Here is a 21,201-nt window from a genome sequence, read left to right on the forward strand (position 1 = left end):
TTACTTTTACCTAAATAAAAATACCTAAAAACAATCTTTAAAATTTTAGATCTAGGAAAAATTTTTTTTTCTGAAGATGTGAAAATAGAACAATATAAGAAAGTAATATTTTTTTATTGGGTTTGTAAACTACTCTCTTTTGGATAGTGAAGATAAGCCTTGTGAAGTAAAAATAAACACTTTATTTAAAAATATTTAAAAAAATTGATTTTAGAGAGGAAAGGAGAGGGAGAGTGAGATGAAAACATAAATGATGAGAGAGAATTATTGATTGGCTGCCTCCTGCACACCCCCTACTGGGAATCGAGCCTGCAACCCAGACATATGCCCATGACCCGAATGGAATCCGCGACCCTTCAATCTGCAGGCCGATGACATCCACTGAGCCAAGCTGGCTATGGCTAAACACTGTTCATGTATTTACAAATATTTAAATATGCATTGTACTATATTTTTAGATATGGTTGGTAACTAAAGTCTAATTTTGCACAAACTTGTAGTAATTTCCTTTTACTTCAAAATGTATGTATTGTTTTGAATTTTATATGAAAATGAAATTATTCTCCAGACATAGGTCCGGATAATTAGCTGTCTCTCTTTTAAATGCTCCTCTCCTATCTGGCTGGTTTTGGTGGCAGCTGTTCAGCACATCTGGGCCTATTAGTAAACCTGCCCGTGGCCACCTTTGCTCAGTGTCAATGCTCTGGATCCTGGGCTAGCCTGTTACTGGTCTTTTTCATTCCTTTCTGGGCATTGCTCTGGAAATGAAAGGTACATACCATAAATTTCTAGACTTTTAAAAATTTTTTTTATTGATTTCAGAGAGGAAGGGAGAGGGAGAGATAGAAACATCAATGATGAGAGTGAATCATTGATCGGCTACCTCTTGCATGCCTCCTACTGGGGATCAAGCCTGCAATCCTGGCATGTGCTCTTAACTGGAATTGAACCTGGGATCTTTCAGTTCACAGGCCGACTGAGAACTGAGCCAAAGCAGCTAGGGCCAAACTATCATCATTTTAAAATATGTTTTTCTAGCAGAGATTTTAAATGTGTTTATCACTCACAATGTGTTTCTTAAAATCTCTTTTTTAGTATCCCCAAGTTTTCAGATTAGTATTTATTTTTCAAATTACTCTATAGGTTATCACTCCTTTTGCAGTCTGTCGTGGATGCTAACATGAATACTCTTCGGGTGTGGGGAGGAGGTATTTATGAGCAAGATGAATTCTATAAACTCTGTGATGAACTAGGAATAATGGTGAGTAGTTGACAGCATTTTATTTATTTATTTATTTATTTATTTATTTATTTATTTAAAAATACAATATATTTTATTTATATTTTACAGAGAGGAGGAAGGGAGAGAGATAGAGAGTTAGAAAAGTCGATGAGAGAGAAACATCAACCAGCTGCCTCCTGCAGACCCCCTACTGGGGATGTGCCCGCAACCAATGTACATGCCCTTGACCAGAATCGAACCTGGGACCCTTCAGTCTGCAGACCGTCGCTCTACCACTGAGCCAAACCGGTTTCGGCAGCATTTTATTTATTGAATAGAGGTCCAGTGCATGAATTTGTGCATGGGTGGGGTCTGGCTGGCCCTCCTTGATCATGGACGATCAGGCCAGGCCGGCTCTGGGGAGGGAACGTGGGAGGTTGGCCAGCCGGCCCCGCCTATGATCAGGGTGGGAGGGACCAATAGGGAGCGGGGACGACTGGGGTCAGGGATATGGGTGGTTGGCCCATTGGCTCTACCCCCTGGTCGAATTCCCTGGTGAATTCCAGGTCAAGAGGACAATTAACATATTAGCCTTTTATTATATAGGACTAGAGACCCACTGCATGAAATTCATGCATGGGGGGGGGGGGGTGTTCCTCAGCCTGGCCTGCACCCCCTCCAATCTGAGACCCCTCGGGGAATGTCGGAAATGCCTCTTGAAATCTGGGACTGCTGGCTCCTAACCACTCACCTGCCTGCCTTCCTGATCACCCCTAACTGCCTCTGCCTCAACCCCGCACCTGGGACCCAGGCTTCCCTCCCTGTGGCTGGCCGCAGGCACCCGGTACTGGGCCAGCTTCACCCGGGCCGGCCGCAGGCACAGGCACCCAGGACCATGGACAGGCAGCTTCTCCCAGGCCCAGCTTTGTCAGGAAGGACGTCTGGAAGATGTCAGGTCTAATTAGCATATTACCCTTTTATTACTATAGATGTGTTACTTTTTCAGCATTCTGTGAGGGTGATATTGCTCATTCCTTCTTTTCTCAGGGTCAGGAATGATGTTCCTTTTTTTTTTCCCCCCCCAAAATTAAATGGATTCTTTAGAACTAAGAGCCAGAGTTGATAGCGAGCTGCTTGCCGGATTGCCCACAACTGCTCTCCCCTGCAGGCCTGGTCCCCCCCCCCCAACTACCCTCCCCTGTAGGCCTGGTCCCCCTCAACTGCCCTCCTCTGCAGGCCTGGTTCCCCCCCCTACTACCCTCCCCTGTAGGCCTAGTCCTCCCCCACCCAACTGCCCTCCCCTGCATACCTGGGTCTCCCCGCCGCAACTGCCCCCTTCTGCTGACCTGGTTACCCCTAATTGCACAAAACTGCCCTCCCCTGCAGGCCATCTTGTCGCGGCCATCTTGTGTCCACATGGGGATTGCCATCTTTGACCACATGGGGGTGGCCATCTTGTGTTTTGGAGTGAAGGTCAATTTGCATATTACTCTCTATTAGTTAGGATTTTTGAATGGTAAGCATTCTCTATAGTAGTTATATTAATATCTATCTATCTATCTATCTATCTATCTATCTACATTTTCTTTGTGATTTGAGAGTATGCCTAAAAAAGAAAATAAGATATTTAAAAACTTTAACTTTAAGGAGCTCCAACAAGCCCTAGAGAGAAGAAAAAATAATAAAATTAAAGTAAAGGTGTGCTAGCACTTCCAAATGTGTTTTACATTAGTGAGGGTTACACAAAAGAAGTATATTTTTTAGTTCTGGTATTACAGTTCTAAAATTTAAAGCTCTCCATAGAAGAGTAGTAATTATCATAATATTGATAATGCTGATGGTCATGATGATGTGACAATATTCTGTAATATTCATTGAGTGCCGGGCATTGTTCTCTGTGCTCTGCATCTATTATTTTGCTTGATCTTCATGCCCATTCTATGGGTGGTGGCTGTTGCTCTATATCCACATTTCACAGAGAAGGAAACTGACATGTGCAGGGTTAAATAACTTGCCCACAGCACATGGTGGGGCTATAGTAGAGTCAAGGTTCCCACTCAGGCTCACTGAATTGGGGCCCTACTCTCAACCACTTTACTTAACAGCCTCCCCAGGAATGAGCTTATGTGGTGTCAGTACTAAAATGTCCAGGTGATAATTACTTTTGGCCATGAAAACGTATTCCTTCGTAAACAATGTATGTTTCTTTCTTTTTCTGTTTTAATTAAATTTATCTTTATTGTTGAGAGTATTACAGATGCCCCTCACCCCTCTGCTTATTTCCCCCCGATATCTCCCTCCACCAGGTTCCTGCCCCTCCCCAGGCCTTTACCAACCTATGTTGTCTGTGTCCATAGGCTAGGCATAAATTCTTTGGTTAATATCTTTCCACCTCTCCCCTCCTCCCTTTCCTCTGAGAAATGTATGCTTTTAATAGTCTGGTCCATCACTCAATACCAAATTCTAAGTGACAATTAGAGTGAGTTAGGAGGAGAAGAGGCTGGGGTAGGAAGCTTCATTTTGAATTTTATATCCCCCTCAACACACTCACTCTTTCCTTACTTTAATTCTCAGTCTTTCCTGCCTGCCTTGCATTTTATCTTTTCTGGTTTCCCTAGGGTTATGTGTGGTTCTGAAAAGTCACGGGGACCCTGAGTGCCTCGCACATAGTAGTGCTCAAATGATCACACTCATCGGATGAACGTGATTTTTCATCTGCATGAAAGATCATCCCCACAGTTCTGAGTGAAGAATGTATTTCTTCGTGGTAAAATCCATGAGAGTGCTTTATCACCTTTGATTTGATTTGCTAGGTATGGCAGGATTTCATGTTTGCCTGTGCCCTTTATCCAACGGATGCGGACTTCATAAATTCAGTGAGAAGAGAAGTTGCTTACCAGGTACGTTACTACCATTTCAAGGAGAAGGAAAAAGCTTACGTTTTAGTTTTGCTTTTGTTAAACCACTCCATGTTTCTTTTTGTTGTTCTCTGTACTAAATCTCATGAAAAATCACAATCAGGTAATTGTTTTCCTAGGTGATTCCACCCAGGTTTATAGCTTAACCACATTACCACTCTCATATTTATCTCTGGCCCAACTTCGCTGCTGAATTCCTGGTTCTTATATTAAATTGCTAACTTGGTGCCTCCACTTATGGACATCCCAAATGTAACATGTCTAAAACAGAGTTATGTTACCTTCCCTGAACTTGCTTTTCCTGCAGTTTTTAGTAATTGTCAACACCAATCTGAATTTCTCAGGACAGAAATTTAAAGTGATTCTTGACTCCTTGGTTTCTTTTGCATTCCACATACACACACTTATATTTGTACTAGAGTCCCGGTGCATGGACTTATGCAACGGTGGGGTCCCTTGGCCTGGCCTGTGGGGATCAGGCTGAAACTGGCTCTCCAGCATCCCATGAGGGAGGTCCCAGATTGCAGAATGTGGTTCTCAGGTGGCGCACCCTAGAATTGGGCTCCCTACTCTCTGGTTCTGGTGCGTCACCCAAGAACTGCCACTGCCAAGTGACTGCAGCTCGGCAGCTCCTATGTTGAGCATCTGTCACCTGGTGATCAGTGCACGTTATAGCTACTGGCCAGTTGCCTGGTTGGCTGGTTGCTTAGGCTTTTATATATATATATATCTATATCTCTATCTATCTATCTATCTATCTATCTATCTATATGTATATATATATATATCTGTAAATACAAGGAAGTGACTATATTCTAGCTCCATCCCCTGAAATGGCATAGAAACAATGAATAGCATAGTAATATTGAGACTCCTTATATTGAAATAATATTTCCCATTAAGAGAAGATCTTAGAGAAATGGCTGATTTCAGGTGTGGTACAGAAAATATGCTGGGTTATCCTGAAAGATTTTGACACACAGATAACAAGGAGGCTATCAAAGATATGCCAAAAGGATTTTGGAGGGATTCTGACCAATTTGGTGGGACAATTTGAGTTTCAATAAGGATAAGAATGTCAGTGGGTTGAAATCCACCAACTGTGTTGAAAAAGCAAAACAAAAGCAAGGAGATGATTACTCTTACACTCAAGATAGTGGCTATTTTGGAAGGAGGACAGGACTACGTTGGGAAGGTGGTTGGTACAGTTTTCTTTCTGGTCTGGGTGGTAGTTATAAGGCAATAGACTGATTGCCTTATAATAGATTACTAAGCTATAATTTATGTTCTTTACCTGTGCTTTATTACAAAATAAGGTTTTAAAGTACAAATAGGGTCATCCCTTGCTGAAAGCCCTCCAGATAGAGTGAAGGATCCTCAGCAGGCACTGTCCCGTCTCTGCCTGCCTCTCTACCTCACCAAGTACCGCCTCCCCTGTGTGTATGTCCTGGCCCACCATCCCCATCACTTTCCCTTGTGGACTACCTACTCATCCTCTTTGGCCCCTGTTAATCTTGAGAAAGGCTTCTTCTGGTGAAAAAAACCTTCCTGAACCTGCAAATCTAGATGAGGTCATTTGCCCTTTGTGAGGCACATCGCACTTTGAATTCCTTGTTCAGGTGTTGTCACCCATGTAAAGTTGCAACCTCTCTGAGGCCAGGGCTTGTTCCCTTCTGTGTCCCTACTCCCTGGCTGGATTATTCACCGGTGGATGGATGGATGGATGGATGAATAACTTTTAAAGTATTGATTATAGTTATGTAGGTTGCAAACATTTCAACTTTTTTTTTTTTAAATCCTCACCTGAGGATATGTTTTTTCATTGAATTTTTTTTTTTTTTTCCGAGAGAAGGGGGAGGGGAAGATAGAAATATCAATGTGAGAGTTTCTAGAAACATTGATCGGTTGCCTCCTATTCACGCCTTGGCCAGAGATTGAACCTGCAACCCAAGTATGTACCCTGATTGGGAATTGAACCTGCAAGCTTTTGATGTATAGGACGATGCTCCAACCAACTGAGCTAGGATGCAGACATTTCAATCTTTTCTTTACTTTTCTTTCACACAAATAATTTAGTATATCTGTGTGCCTTCCAAAAGAGGAGACTTTTAATGCAGAGTTGGTTAACATTTCAAATGGAAGCTTGCCATGAAATTCTCAGTTAGTTTGAAGGGTATCATAGAGTCACTGAAGTTTTCTCTCCTCTTCAGTATCACCAGCACCACAAACATTCCAGTCATTGCTGGTAGCAGCCTCACTTACCTGGGCATATGTAGAGGCAAATAAAGGAAATACTGTTTATAAGGATGATTTGGAAAAACGCAGGATGTTAATTTTTAAAAAAATGAGATATATCTCTTTAATGCATCGCTGTATCATGTGTGAATTACTTAGCATCTTGAATGGAGACCACAGTGGAAGCAGCAGCTGGGACCCATCACTATGATCATCTATTACTGTGCAAGAGAATGGTACACACCACCGAGGTTCTATTGCTAAACCATGTTCCAAAAGGCTTTCTCATGACTGTTGACTCCCTTTGCTGTCCTCAAAGGTGTAATTGCCCTCCTCTGCTGGGGTGCATCTCCCAGGGTGTCAGATCTTTCCCTTTGGCTGGATCTTTCCCCTTACGTAGGACCTACCCACAGTGAGCCCAGGTCATGCAGACCTCAATTTTTTTCAATATTGATAACTTTTTATTGCAAATTCTTACAGTTTATTTTAATGTATAGCACACACAAAAGGATATTTTCCCCATGTCTCTTTTTTTTTTAATCTATTGGGGTGACATTGGTTAATAAAATTGTATAGGTTTCAGGTGTACAGTTCTATAATGCGACATCTCTATATTGTATTGTGTATTCACCACCTCAAGTCAAACCTTCCGTCACCATTTATTCTTCCTATACCCTGTTCCACCTCTCCATCATACTATTGTCTGTGCCTATGAATTTTGTTTGCTTGTTTATTTGATTTCATACCTCAATTCTGGAGCCTGGCAGGGTTTTAGACAGATTCAGTAACAGCCTTAGTTGATTTCTTAAGACATGACATTGATACTTATTTCAGGAGACATCCTCTTGATGCCCTAATCTATTTTTTTTTCCTTTAGAATATTCCATATGTTTGTCATCTCTGGTACTCACTTGCTATGTAAAACCTTCTCTAGTTCTTACAGGTTTTGACATTGGTGGATGGGAACCTCAATACCTCTTCCAGCCTAAGTTCTGCCTTATTTGTATCTTCACTCAAAGCTCCAACTTGTTCTTGAGATGACTAATCCTGTCATTTAATGTAACATCTCCTGCATTCTGCACTTGTTAGAACCTTGTTGTGGCCGAGTCAGATAATGCTGAGCTTGATTTATTTGTCACGTTTAATAAAAGAAATTATATTTTCTTCAGTTTTTAAAAAAATATATATATTTTATTGATTTTTCACAGAGAGGAAGAGAGAGGGATAGAGAGCTAGAAACATTGATGAGAGAGAATCATCGACCAGCTGCCTCCTGCACACCCTCCACCGGGGATGTGCCCGCAACCAAGGTACATGCCCTTGACCGGAGTCGAACCCGGGACCTTTCAGTCCACAGGCTGACGCTCTATCCACTGAGCCAAACCGGTGCCGGCTAATTTCTTCAGTTTTTGAACATCAGAGAAGAGCAGCCTTACCTTATCAGTATTTAGAAAAATTTTAAATTTATGTGCAGAAATTCAATGGCTATAATTTTATATTTATTATAGCTCTGAATTTTTCTTTTAATGTTGAGCATTTGAAATTTATTTTATGTTTCCTTACATTTTAGATCAGGAGACTGAAATCTCATCCCTCCATCATCATATGGGGTGGAAATAATGAAAATGAAGCAGCGCTAATGATGAATTGGTATAGCATAGACTTCACATACCTCCCTACTTATATGAAAGATTATGTGAAATTGTACGTTGAAAACATCCGAGAGCTTGTTCTGGAAGTAAGTAAATGCTAAGGTAGAATTTGCTATCTGTGTAATATAATATATGAATATGTTGGTGTATGATATAAGGTGCAAATGTAGAGGAAAGAGCTGGTTCCCAGCTCCACTTAGGGTGGTTCTCTTGCAACATTCTTTGTTTGACAGGCATAGCATACTTGTATTTACACAAATAGATATTATTGATCGATCCACACACTAATTGCATATATATTAAATCTTAATACAAATTGGCCTCTTTTTTTTTTTTTTCAGGTAGAGGAAACAGTCTTTTTATTTGTTTTTGATATAGTGCCTTAAAAATTTAACTTATTAGAAACTTCAATATTTATCATGTGATTTAATAATCTGATTGTATTTGCAGTTTTAATTGTAATTAGGTAGTTTAAGTATTTGCCTATATCCTGAAGCAGTTCTATACAGGATATATTTAAAAGAATACTATATGATTATGGTACCCAAATATGCCCAGTTGATGGCACTATTCTATTTATGTGAAGAAACTTCAGTGGGATTACCTGAAAAACATAGGCTTAAATTTTTAGCTTTCCTGATATGCTAAGTCATGTATCATGAAGAATTTTTCTATTCACCAAGTGTGGTGGTTGAAGCTTTAATTTATAGAACATTTATTTTATAGTCTTTTAACTCACAGTATTAGTATTATGTTTTTCATATCTGATAGATTTAAGAAATAGATTTTTATACCTAATGATTTTCATTTCATAGCTTAAGTATTAAGTGGTCATGATTTCAAGTCCTTGCTGGGCCACTACATGTCTATGTAATGTTGGGCAAGTTACTGAATCTCCACTTTCCTATTTATAAAATTGGGTTAACAATAGGCCCTAACTACTAAGAGTTGGTATGTGGATTAAGTGAGTTAATGAATGGAAAGTGCATTACACAGACACATAGTAGACTTTAATTCATGCTAGTCATCATTCTCATTTTTGGTTTGTTTTACTAAGCAAGCTAGGTCTTCAGATAGTTACAGACTTTAATATCTAATATTAACACTGCATCTTTGAACTTAAATATTTATTTGAAGATGGACAGGATTAAGTGCTATATGATCATTACTGTGATTTTTGTGAAAGAACTAGGCATTTAATGAAAAGGACCATGCTTGATCTATCCACACACTAATTGTAATCATTAGCTTCCTCTTGTACATCATACTTAAAAAATAGTCATTCCCTTGGTTTATCTTATGGTATCTCTTGGTCTGAATAAGCATTTATGGTCATGACCTTGAGAGGGGCCATTTGATAGAGTAAAAATCAGGCCTTAAGATTAACTTATACAAAAATGGAAAGAAATCATAGTGCATCATCAAGGGCAGATATTTTTAAGGAGAGACTCATTAGTGATTTTACTGAATGGCTCATCTTACCAAATTTTCAAGAAACTGGAGGAATGGGGTGTGGGGGGATCAAGTCAAGCTTGATTGATTAAGGCCAATTGATTGGCCTTCTCCAATTTTACTTCAAAGCCATTATAACAGAATATTGTTTAAAATTCAAGAGTACCTACAATCTTACCATGCGTTTTTATGTTTTAAATTCAACCACCACCTGCTGCGTACCTTTTATGAGGAGCGAAGCCTCCTTCCCAATGCTGTGGGGAAACTTTTCCTCCTGGGCTTCCAGTCTGCGCTCAGGGGACACATGGGAAGAATTACAGGGCAGAGTGAAAGAAGTGCTATAAAAAATGTACTGCGAGCATGGTGGGAACTAAGTGGAAGACCATCATTTATTTTTTTACTAGAGGCCAGGTGCATGAAAATTTGTGCACTTTGGGGGTGGTCCCTCAGCCCAGCCTGTGCCCTCTTGCAGCCCGGGAACCTGCGGGGGATGTCCACCTGCCGGTTTAGGCCTGCTCCCTGGGGAATCGGGCCTAAGCTGGCAGTCAGACATCTGCTGGCAGCCCAGGAACCGCATTTGGATATCCTTAGCACCGCCAAGGAGGCAGAGGAAGCTCCTGCCACCACTGCTGCACTAGCAGTGGTCAGCCCAGCTTGTGGCTGAGCAGAGCTCCCCATGTGGGAGCACACTGATACCAGGGAGCAGCTCCTGCTTTGAGCATCTGCCCCCTGGTGGTCAATGCGCTTCATAGCACCAGTTGTTCCTGGTCATTTCGCCTTTAGGGTCAATTTACATATTATCCTTTTATTAATAGGATTTTTTTAAGACCTTAATTTTTTAAATGGAAAGATCTATGAAGGCTTTTAAGTAAAAGGTGACATTCAAACCAACCCTTAAAGGTGGAGTAGAATGTGAGGCAAAGGATTATTTAGTAGGTGTTTTAGGACAATAAAACAATGTGAATAAAAGTAAAAAGATGAAGGAAGCAGCTAGCAGTGCCCAGTGCTTGAAGCAAAGGATTCCTAACTTGGAAAGTTAAAGATAGAAAAGTCAGCTTGGAAACAAATCTTTAAAAAAATATTTATTTTTTATTGATTTCAGAGAGGAAGGGAGAGGGAGAGAGAGAGACAGAAATATCAGTGATGAGAGAGAATCATTGATTGGGTGCCTCCTGCACACACCCCATATATAATAGATTGAGCTGCAATTTAGGCATATGCATAGTTCATAGGTGGTTGATACCCAACCACTGAGCCACGCTAGTCTGGCTGGAAACAAATCTTAAAGGGACTTTGAATATCATGGAGTTGGGCTTTATTCATTAGACAGTAGGAAGCTAGTGGATATTTGGGGAGAGGGAGGATCTTTATCTGATCCATTCTGGAAGATAGCTTTACTAGCAAAGAATTAGGGAGGTGAGAGATTCGAGGTTAAGAAACCAGTTATGAAAACCCCCCAGTAATATCAAGTTATTGAGAATAATAACTGCCAGACAGTGATATATTAATTATGATTATTGTATTAATTAGTTAATACTATTATTATATAGTAATGATATAAGTGCTTTATAGACTTTATTTAATTTTCATAACTACTCTGGAATGTAAGTAATATAATCTTCGTTTAGAGATGAAGGCATTGGAGGGTTACAAAGATTAATTACTCATGGTCATATTGGGTATGCACTGAGTGGCCAGATTATTATGGTCTCTGAACACATAATAATCTGGCCATTCAGTGTAGGTAATAGAGTTCAATGGAGTGAGGCTGGAAATGAGGGGCTGAATAATATTTGAATTCAGAGTGACTGAATGCAGGGTGCGGGGGGAGGGGGGAGGGAGGGGAGCGGTAAAATAGAGAGGGGGAGAAATGGTTGGATTTGAAATGTTGGCCAGACAAGCCAGGTGGAAGTGCGAGATGGTTCCTGGGAGTAGAGTGTGGAGGTGAAGTAGTCCGGGAGTGATGGGAACATTTGGTGAAAGGGAATGCCTTGGGAGAGGGGACTGACAAGGAGAGGCTTAAGAGAGAGCTCTGTCCCTGGGAGAAGGAGAGGGCTGCTGGAGAAAGAAGAATCAGAGAGGTCTAAGGAGAAAGAGTAGTGAATGAGCCCCAGGGTGGCGAGCACTTCAGAAACAGTGGGTGGTAATAGTCATTTATTGCACACCAGAGAGTGAAGAGTGTGGGATTTTTGCTTTGTTTGGTAAGTAGAAGTCCATGGATAGTTTTTGAAAAACCAAACTAAAACCAAGAACAATTTTAACCAAGTGGAATGATTGAGAACTTAGGGGCTGAGGAGTGAGTGGGTGTAAAGAAATCTGCTGGACTGCAGGGATCAGAGGGAATTGTTGATCAGGATGAGAGGAGTCCTTAGGCTGAGGGAATGGGGCAATAGAGAGAGATTTCTTTAAAGACTGGAGGTTAGTTGATTGGCTATAGTTCCAGAGTAAAATGAAGAGATAGCCAGAACACAGACAGAAAGGCTGGTAAAGAAAAGAAATGAGTGTTTTGTTTTTTTCTATGACAGAAGAGAAACAAAAATAGATATAACAAAAAAAGGGAAACTTAACAGAAAAATCTATTTTCTGATAATCTATTTCTCAGGGAGGCCTCAGTGACCTTCTAGAATATGTTTTGTTTTCAAAGGCCCTGTACTTTTCCTTCAAATCATTCATCACTCTTACCCCACACTTGTTCAACATCTGGTTTCACCACTAGATTTCAATTTATTCTTTTAAGAGGTCAGCCAGATGCCTGTCCTGCTCCCTGCTGACACTTCCATACATAGAAAGAGCTGCATGTCTGGTCCATAGCCAGCGCTCCAGAGATTTGATGTATGAATACTGGACAGCGTCACAGGTTTTCTCTATTTTTGCAGTGCTGCAAAATGCCCGCCTCTCAATCAACACTTGATACATATTTGCTAAATGAACGATTCTTCTCAGCCCAATGGGAAGTGAGTTCATCTGTTGAGGCGATAATAACCAAAACCTTTTGCGTTCCCCCTGTGTGCTGGGCACTACACTATGTATGTATCTGCAGGCTGCTGGCAGGGTTGCACTGGTTTGCATAATAAACATTTCTTACTCACTAACTCTACTACTGGCTGCCCCCGATGGACAGGCAGCCGTCCTCCTTTCCGAGACACAGGCCCTTTCCGCCTTCTAGCTCTGCCCTCTCCGAGGCCCTGAACCTGGGGAAGAGGATGGGAATAAGGTGCCTTTGTCCACAGAGGTGCAGGAGCTAGGAAGCCCCTTCCTAGGGGCAGCTCTATATATTTTGGAAACGGGAGCATGAGTTTTGGTGGACACTTAGCTACCTCTTCCACACATAAGTTCCTTACCATTTGCAATAGCCCTATGAAGGAGGCACTGTTTTCCCCATTTTACAGATAGGCTACTGAGGCTTACGCCTATCCCAAACCAGTAATGTTCTGATTTAGGATTTAAATTTTGGTCCCACCTGACTCAATAGCCTCTGTTCTTAACCACTAGACCAGTGTTTCTCAAGAGGAGGTGATTTTTGACCCCAAGGGACAGGGGACATTTGGCAATGTGTGTGTGTGTGTGTGTGTGTGTGTGTGTGTGTGTGTATATATATATGGTGGGGGAAGGGGGCACTACTGGCATCTAGTGGGTAGAAGCCTGGAATGCTACTAAAGATCCTAGAATGCATAGGACACCCCAACACACACACACACACACACACACACACACACACACACACACACTTTATCAGGCCCCAAATGCCATTAGTGCCAAGGTTGAGATAATCTGCACTAGCCTGTATATTACCCATCATGGGAAAAGGTAAAGTTGAGGAAGACATGATAGAAAAAGATTAAGAACAGCTGCTGCGAGGAACAAGCTAAGTGTCAATTACCAAAGGACTAAAGGCCCTCGGCGTGGCTTGTGGGGATCAGGGGACGAGCCGCTCCCGCTCATCCCGGTCAGCTGAGCAGTAGTGCTCCCACTGTGGGAGCGCACTGACCACCAGGGGGCAGCCTCTGTGTTGAGCGTCTGCCTCCTGGTGGTCAGACTAGTTGCTTAGGCTTTTATACATATAGACAGAAAGGATTGGCAAATAGTAGAGAGGTGCCGGTGGTTGTTTAATGTGGAAGAAGGCAAGTGGTTCAATTACATTGCTATCGGCTGCTTGGCATTTCAGGGTCTTGATAGTATATTTGAAGAAGTAAATTATACCTTATCCTTTAAACCATTTTGTTTCTGAACTCAGGCAGACAAGACTCGTCCTTTTATCACATCCAGTCCTACAAATGGGATCAAATCCATTGAAGAAGGCTGGCTCTCTACTGATCCATATGACAATCATTTTGGGGATGTACATTTTTATGACTATATCAGTGATTGCTGGGATTGGAACATTTTTCCAAAAGCTCGATTTGCATCTGAATATGGATATCAGTCCTGGCCTTCGTTCAGTACATTAGAAAAGGTAAGCCATCTTTGATTTCCCAGTGGTTCGGAATGATGGGGGGAGGGGGGAGGGTAGGGCATATGTTACTTGCTCAACAGTGCTTCAGAAAACAAAATGAAATCTACTTCTTATTTTAAATCACATTTTAGGAAGAAGATAACTTTTTTTTTTTCTTTAACCTTTGGGGAGCTAAACTCTTGTAGTCATCATTTTGGGGATAGCTTTTCTATATTGCTTTTAATTATAAAAGGGGAGCCAGTGGATGCTTAAGCCTGACTTATTATTACATATGAAAATAACTCCCACTTGCTACTTTCTGTATATCATACAACTTAAAATTTTTTTTACAGATATTCAGAACTGGAAAGTTTATCACAGTATGAAAAATGAATGTGATAAATAAGTCTTTGCCTAATGTTATCCGATCAGGTCATTCACTTCTTTTTTCTCCACTTTCACTTCCCACCCTTCTTCCTCCTCCTTTTTCTTCATGTTGGTGTATTTGATTTTCAGTATGGCATTTCACTTTCTCTGTTCCTAATGATTCAGTTTCACAGATAGATTCAGTTTTAGCTTTTTCTTGTCTGTGAAGCTCTTTATCTGACGTTTAATTCTGAATGATAGCTTTGCTGGGTAGAGTAATCTTGGTTGTAGGTTCTTGCTGTTCATCACTTTGAATATTTCTTGCCACCCTCCCTTTTTGACCTGATGGCAGACAGTCCAGCTTCTCCCCAGAAACTGGATTTCAGAGAGATTGGGAGCTTGTCTCTCTTTGGGTTGAAGAAAGGAACGCCCGCCACCAGCTGGGATCCACTGACAGCCCATGTCGCGTGCGCACCCCTGTACCTCAGTTTTTCAGCGCTTGTGCCCTGAATGCTCTTTTCTTTTTCAGTCTAGTTGTAGAACTTCCACTCAGCCAGCTTTCTGTGGTTCTGGGTGATAGACGTTTTGTCTTTTAGTTGTAGTTTTGAAATTGTTGTGCATGGCAGCAGTTTAGATATTTACTTATGCCGTCATCTTGGATCTCTCTGAAGCCTTAGTTCTTGCCACATAGTGAGAGCCCATAAAATGTAAGCTATTGTTGCTATTCATCATGGCCAGTCTGGCCATATGATTGTTTTATTTTCTTCAGATGCATCTAGGTTTAAAAAACTAGAGGCTGGAACTAGACTGTACAAATTAGCATTAGATCTTGGGCAAATTATTTAACCTTTCTGTGCTTGATTTTCTCATCTGTTAAATATGGTGATTATAGTGTCTACTCATATGGTTGTTATGAGGATTAATGAGTTAATATTCTTAAAAGCAATTAGAACCTTACCTAATTCTTCCTGGTAACATTGTTATAGATGAAAGATACAAGACTTCCAAAACACAACTATCAGAAGGTGGGAAGTTTTCCACACAACAGAAGAATAGGGTTACTGATTATGGGATACATTCGGATCATTACCAATCAGAGAGAGGGTTGAGAGGCCCAGAGGTGTGTTTCAGACTTTAAAAAGGAAGAAACATTAAAAAAATAATATTATTGATATGTGCATCTCAGATGTATACAGATGACTATAATACTAATATTTCTATTTTAAATAAATAACAGGAGTTAATTCATGTTCTCTAAGTTGTCTCTAAACTGTATAAAATTTGGAAAAACTTCCACATTAAATATGGCTAATGTACATTACTTATGTTTGGTATAAATAAATGCCTAAAGAATAACTTTTTCCTTTTAAGGTGATTGGTCTGAGCAATGCATGATTGCTGGGGATTATAAGTCATATTTTACTTAAAAGTGATTTTTAAATTGCTGTATTCTTTGTAAAATGTTTTTTATTGATTTCAGGGAAAAGAAGGGCGAGACTCAAAGATAGAAACATCAATGATGAGAGACAACCATTGGTTAGCTGCCTCCTGCACACATCCCATTGAGGATCGAGACTTTGACCTGGGCATGTGCTCTGATTGGGATTTGAGCTGTGATCTCTTCCCCCCCTCCCCCCTAAAATCTCTAAAAACATATCCTCATGTTAGGATTAATTTTTTAGATAAAAATACACATAACTAATGTTTATAAAAGGAATAATATTTTGATAAGACCTTCAGTGGAAATATCACATTGTAATATCCTAGGTTTGAATAAGGAAGGGTATAGGTGCGAAATCCTGGCTTTGTGATTCAATTTTGTACAAGGCTGCTCTTTCACCACTAACAAATGTGATGTAGAAAACATCTGTGATATTATTCCAGTGCATAGAGTTTATCAGAAATGTGTAGAAAAGTACTAATTTCCCAATTTCTTATTCTTTTCTCAAAAGGTTTCATCTGAAGTGGACTGGTCTTACAACAGCAACTTTTCAAGTCATCGACAGCATCATGAAAATGGTAACCATGAAATGCTTTTTCAGGCTGGACTTCATTTCAAACTCCCGTTCAACACAGATCCATTACGTGAATTCAAAGATACCATTTACCTTACCCAGGTAAGGCATTCTCATCCGGAGTTCAAAAGGTTCCTGCAGTTAACATAAGAGATCATGTAAGTTTTGTAAACCTCCTGGTATATGGTGAAAATTATTTTTAATTTTTACTGATTAAGGAGTTCATCTTCTTCAAAATAGATGTTTGATGACATGTAAGACTTGAAATAGTTAATTTTTGGCATTTGTCTCTTTTGCAAGAATAGCTCAGAAAGATCAACAAAAATGTATGCATTAAAATGTTTCCCATCTGGGAATGCAGACCGGTGTAGCCACTGTAGAGAACAATATGGAGTTTCCTCAAAAAACTAAAAATGAAACTCCCACTTGATTCAGTAATTCCGCTTCTAGGAATATATCCAAAGAAATTAGAAACACAAATCAGAAAGGATATATGCACCCCTATGTTCATAGCTAAGATTTGGAAACAGCCTAAATGCCCATCAGCAGATGAGTGGATTAAAAACTGTGGTACATCTACACAATGGAATTCTATGCTGCAGTAAAAAAGGAGTTCTTACCATTTGCAATAACATGGATGGAGCTGGCAAGCATTATGCTAAGTGAAATAAGCCAGGCAGAGAAAGATAAATATCACATGATCTCACTCATTTATGGAATATAATGAACAACATAAACTGATGAACAAAAACAGATCCAAAGACAGAGAAGCATCGATTAGAACGTCATACCTCAGGGAAGGTAGAGGAGTGTGGGGGTAAGGGGAAGAGATCAACCAAAGGACTTGTATGCATGCACATAAGCCTAACCGATGGACACAGACACCAGGGGAGCAATTGGGGAATAAGAACATATATGTAATACCTTAATTAATAAGGAAATTTAAAAAAATGTTTCCCAGCTCAAGATTACTATAATGTTCAAATAATTAAAACAGTAGCATTTCCCAAGGATAAAATGGGACATAATTGAGTCAAGAAACAGACTCATGTATAATACAGTCACCTGACTTAAGGACACGATACCATTGCAATCTTGAGGGAAGGGATAGTCTTATCCGTGAACAGTGCTATAGATGGTGGGTATCGTTAGGGGAAAATAAATGAACTGTGACACACTAGACAAAAGGTAATTTGATCAGTGAATAAAGATTCCACTGTAAAAAGTAGTACAATAAGGCTTTTCTAAGTTAGGAGAAAACATAAGAGAATATTTCATTATCTTGGCATAGGAAAAGATTTCTTAAACAGGACACAAAAACTGTAATTGTGAAAGAAAATAATGATAAATTGGACTTTATTAACATGGACATTTGTATATCAATAGCACCATTAAGTTAGATATATACCTGATAAAAGATTTGTATATTATACAATAAAGAACTTCTAAAAGCAATAAGAAAAAGACTGATAGCCTATAAAAAAAATGGACAAAAGCTTCAGATAGGCACTTCATCAAAGAAGATATCCAAATGGACAGAAAGTATAGGAAAGTCTGCTCAATTCCATTCTTAATCAAGAAAATGCAAATTAAAGCCATGCCGGGATACCTCTTCTCACAGTAATTTTAGCACAAGGGCTAAAATTAAAAAGATTGACACTACCAACTGTTGGTGAGGAGGTAGGACAGCTGAAACTTTTTTTTTGAAACTTGTAGACATTGTTAGTAGGAGTGGAAATTTGTTTAACCACTTTGGGAAATGTTATGGCAATTTCTACCCAAGCTGAACATTTGCTTACTCTTTGATTCAGCATTTCTAGTTCTAGCTATGTACTCTAGAAAAATGAGTGCATATGTCTGTCAACAGACATCTAAAATAAATGTTCATAGCAACTTTATTCATAATACCCTCAAGCTGGAAACAACCTAAATATTCTTTCACAAAAGAATTTATAAACAAATGATGGTATATTTATACAGCAAATACTCCACAGCAAAAACAACAACAATAACAAACAATGAACTACTGATATTAGCATCAACTTGGATGAATCTCACAGGTATTATGTTGAGCAAAAGAAACACTGAAGTTTCAATATAGACAAAATGAATTAAGATGATAGAGAGCAAATTAGTGATACCCACTCTTGTGGAAGGGATGGTACACTACAAATAGAAAAGGGTACAAGGAAACTGTCGTGAGTGCTAAAACTGTTCTAATTTGATCTGGGTGCCGGTTACATGGTGTGTACATACGTTAAAAGTCACTGAGTTGTACACTTACAATCTGTGTAAGTTATATATTGCACCTTCCTGGACTTTTTCTAAAACAGCTCTATTGAAATATAATTGGCAGATTATAAACATCACTCATGTTAAGTGTACAATGAAGTGATTTTTACTATATTTATCAAGTCTTGTAACTGTTTTAGGTTCCAATTTTGGAACATTTCTTACATATCAAAAGGATTCCTTGTCCTATTTGCACTCACTCTCCTTTCTCCCCTTCATCCCCAGGCAAATGTGAATCTGCTTTCTGTCTCTACAGGTTTTACTTTTCTCAATATTCCATGTAACTGGTATCATATAAGACGTGATCTTTTTGCATTTGGCTTTTTTTACTAACTATAATGTTTTTGAAGTTCTTCCATGATAACAGTGTATATCTATACCTCCTTCCTCCTTCTTGCTAAATGGTATTCTCTTGAATGAATATGCCATCTTTTATTCATCTACTCATCAGTTGAGGGACATTTGGATTATTACTAACTTTTGACTGTTATGATAATACTGCTATGAATACTTGCATACAGATCTTTGTGCATGTATTTTAATTTCTCTAAGATGGAAATATATGAGTGAAATTTCTGAGTTATGTAGGAGACTTATACTTAACTTTTTACAAAACGATTGAACTGAATTTTGGATAATAATTTCATTTGAATGTTTCCATTTTACTTTTTTTATTGGCTAAGATTTCATGAAACTATGAACTATCTAAAATTATATTAAAATCACTGCTTAGTTATTTGCTGTTTTACCTTTTCAAGTTCTAAGAAAAAACTTAAGAGCCTAACCCTCGTCATATGAGTTGATATGAAATAGATCACAAATTTTTTGTCAAACATGATCACATTTACATTTTGCATCTTAGCACCAAAAATGTACTAATTTTTATCTAAACTCATGCTCATCCTTATCAGTTTTTTCCCGTATGAAAATGCAAAGCCTTAGATAGAAGCTGAAGCAGATAACTGTAAGCCAAAAGAATTCCATTTGTTAAAAGGCAAAAAACTGGTTAAGAGAATTTCAAAGTTTCAATAATAATCTTATCAGTTAGGGAAGTTTTGCCATTGTGATGTGTAATTTATGAAATTACCTTATAGAACACAAGTGCAAAGATAAGGTTGATATCTGACCCTTTGAAAGTGTTACATTTCATTTAAAAAAATATATATATATTATTGATTTTTTACAGAGAGGAAGGGAGAGGGATAGAGAGCTAGAAACATTGATGAGAGAAAAACATCGACCAGCTGCCTTCTGCACACCCCCTACTGGGGATGTGCCTACAACCAAGGTACATGCTCTTGACCTGAATCGAACCTGGAACCCCCCCAGTCCGCAGACCGACGCTCTATCCACTGAGCAAACCGATTTTGGCTACATTTCATTTTTATTAGCTTTTTGTAACCAATATTTTATCAAAGTCTCCTTATTTTAATATATGAAACAAGATTATCTGTGTGTGTGTGTGTGTGTGTGTGTGTGTGTGTGTGTGTGTGTTTGTGAACCTTTTCAGCTGTTGTTTTTCATGTTGGCTTTCCTCCTCCCAGCTGTTCATCTTATGACTGATATTTTATTCTGTTTCCTCAAAACCATATTCAGAGAGCTGACAGGAATAATTCTGTCTGAACTCGTTAGCATTTGAGGTATTTAGGAACTGGTGGGCAAGTGTCCTTCTATGTTGCTGGTTTTTGTTGGTGATGGTTTTGTCTGACAGTTGAGCACTAATGTTTCATCAGCCTTTGGCTCACAACTGGACCTGTCTTTGTCGGTTCCACCTTGGGACTTTCTGCTTTATTAGATGGGTTTGAAGATGAAAAAAAAAATGCAAAGTAGGATTTTTTGTTTCTTAGTGTTGGATTTTCTTGACTGAAAGACAGACAGGAAAGGTGGGGTAAAAAGTGTTTCCCTGCCTTGCTACCTTGATTTTAGAACAGCCATCTTTAACTGTGTACTGAACCCTTCTGTGGTCCATTCTCTTTGTTTTCACTGCCCCTCTTATCCTTTCCCTCACAGACCGCCATACTGTTCTGAAGAACAGGGTGCTGGCCTGTGTGCCACTTTTTCAAAACATTCTATTTAGCATTATTTCCCATAACTTTCTTTTATTTAAAATTTTAAAAATTGATTTCAAAGAGTAAGAGAGACATAGAAACATAAATGACAAGAAAGAATCATGGACCAGCTGCCTCCTGCATGCCCCCCACTGGGGATAGAGCCCGAAACCCAGGCATATGCCCTGATCAGTAATCGAACCTGGGACCCTTCAGTCTGCAGATCAACACTTTATCCACTGGAGCCAAACCAGCTAGAGCTATTTTTCGCAACTTTCAAAAATAATCTTAGCTGAGGAAGCTGTGTAGTAAATTTCTTCATATTTACTAGTAGATGCTTCCCTATGTTCTCTTTATCTTATAAACTGCACAGGTATCCTGGGAGGCTCTTACCTCTTTAATTCTTCTAAAATTCAAAACCAATCTTTCCTCACCTTTTATTCTTCTACCACATGCGGTTGTATTGTATTCGGCATAACCTACGTACCCAGGCACACCCGCATCAGCTGTGTCACACAGACCTCACTGCTTAGCTGAGGACTGATTAGCTACCCGACACATCTAATCTA

The 21,201-nt window shown here is 39.4% G+C and overlaps 1 protein-coding gene across 1 annotated transcript in view; it reads left to right on the top strand.

Annotated features, from left to right (window-relative positions):
* MANBA (mannosidase beta) overlaps positions 1 to 21,201 on the top strand; it is an 87,314-nt gene that overhangs the window by 50,886 nt on the left and 15,227 nt on the right. Inside the window, exons 9-13 of the mRNA XM_084901793.1 lie at positions 1,144 to 1,261; positions 4,036 to 4,122; positions 7,946 to 8,113; positions 13,714 to 13,932; positions 16,230 to 16,394. Coding sequence (XP_084757919.1) covers positions 1,144 to 1,261; positions 4,036 to 4,122; positions 7,946 to 8,113; positions 13,714 to 13,932; positions 16,230 to 16,394 — 757 coding nt within the window. The remainder of the gene's footprint in view (positions 1 to 1,143; positions 1,262 to 4,035; positions 4,123 to 7,945; positions 8,114 to 13,713; positions 13,933 to 16,229; positions 16,395 to 21,201) is intronic.

This window comes from Pipistrellus hanaki (assembly GCF_964339955.1).
Source record: "Pipistrellus hanaki genome assembly, chromosome: 1".
Classification (NCBI taxonomy): Eukaryota; Metazoa; Chordata; class Mammalia; order Chiroptera; family Vespertilionidae; genus Pipistrellus; species Pipistrellus hanaki.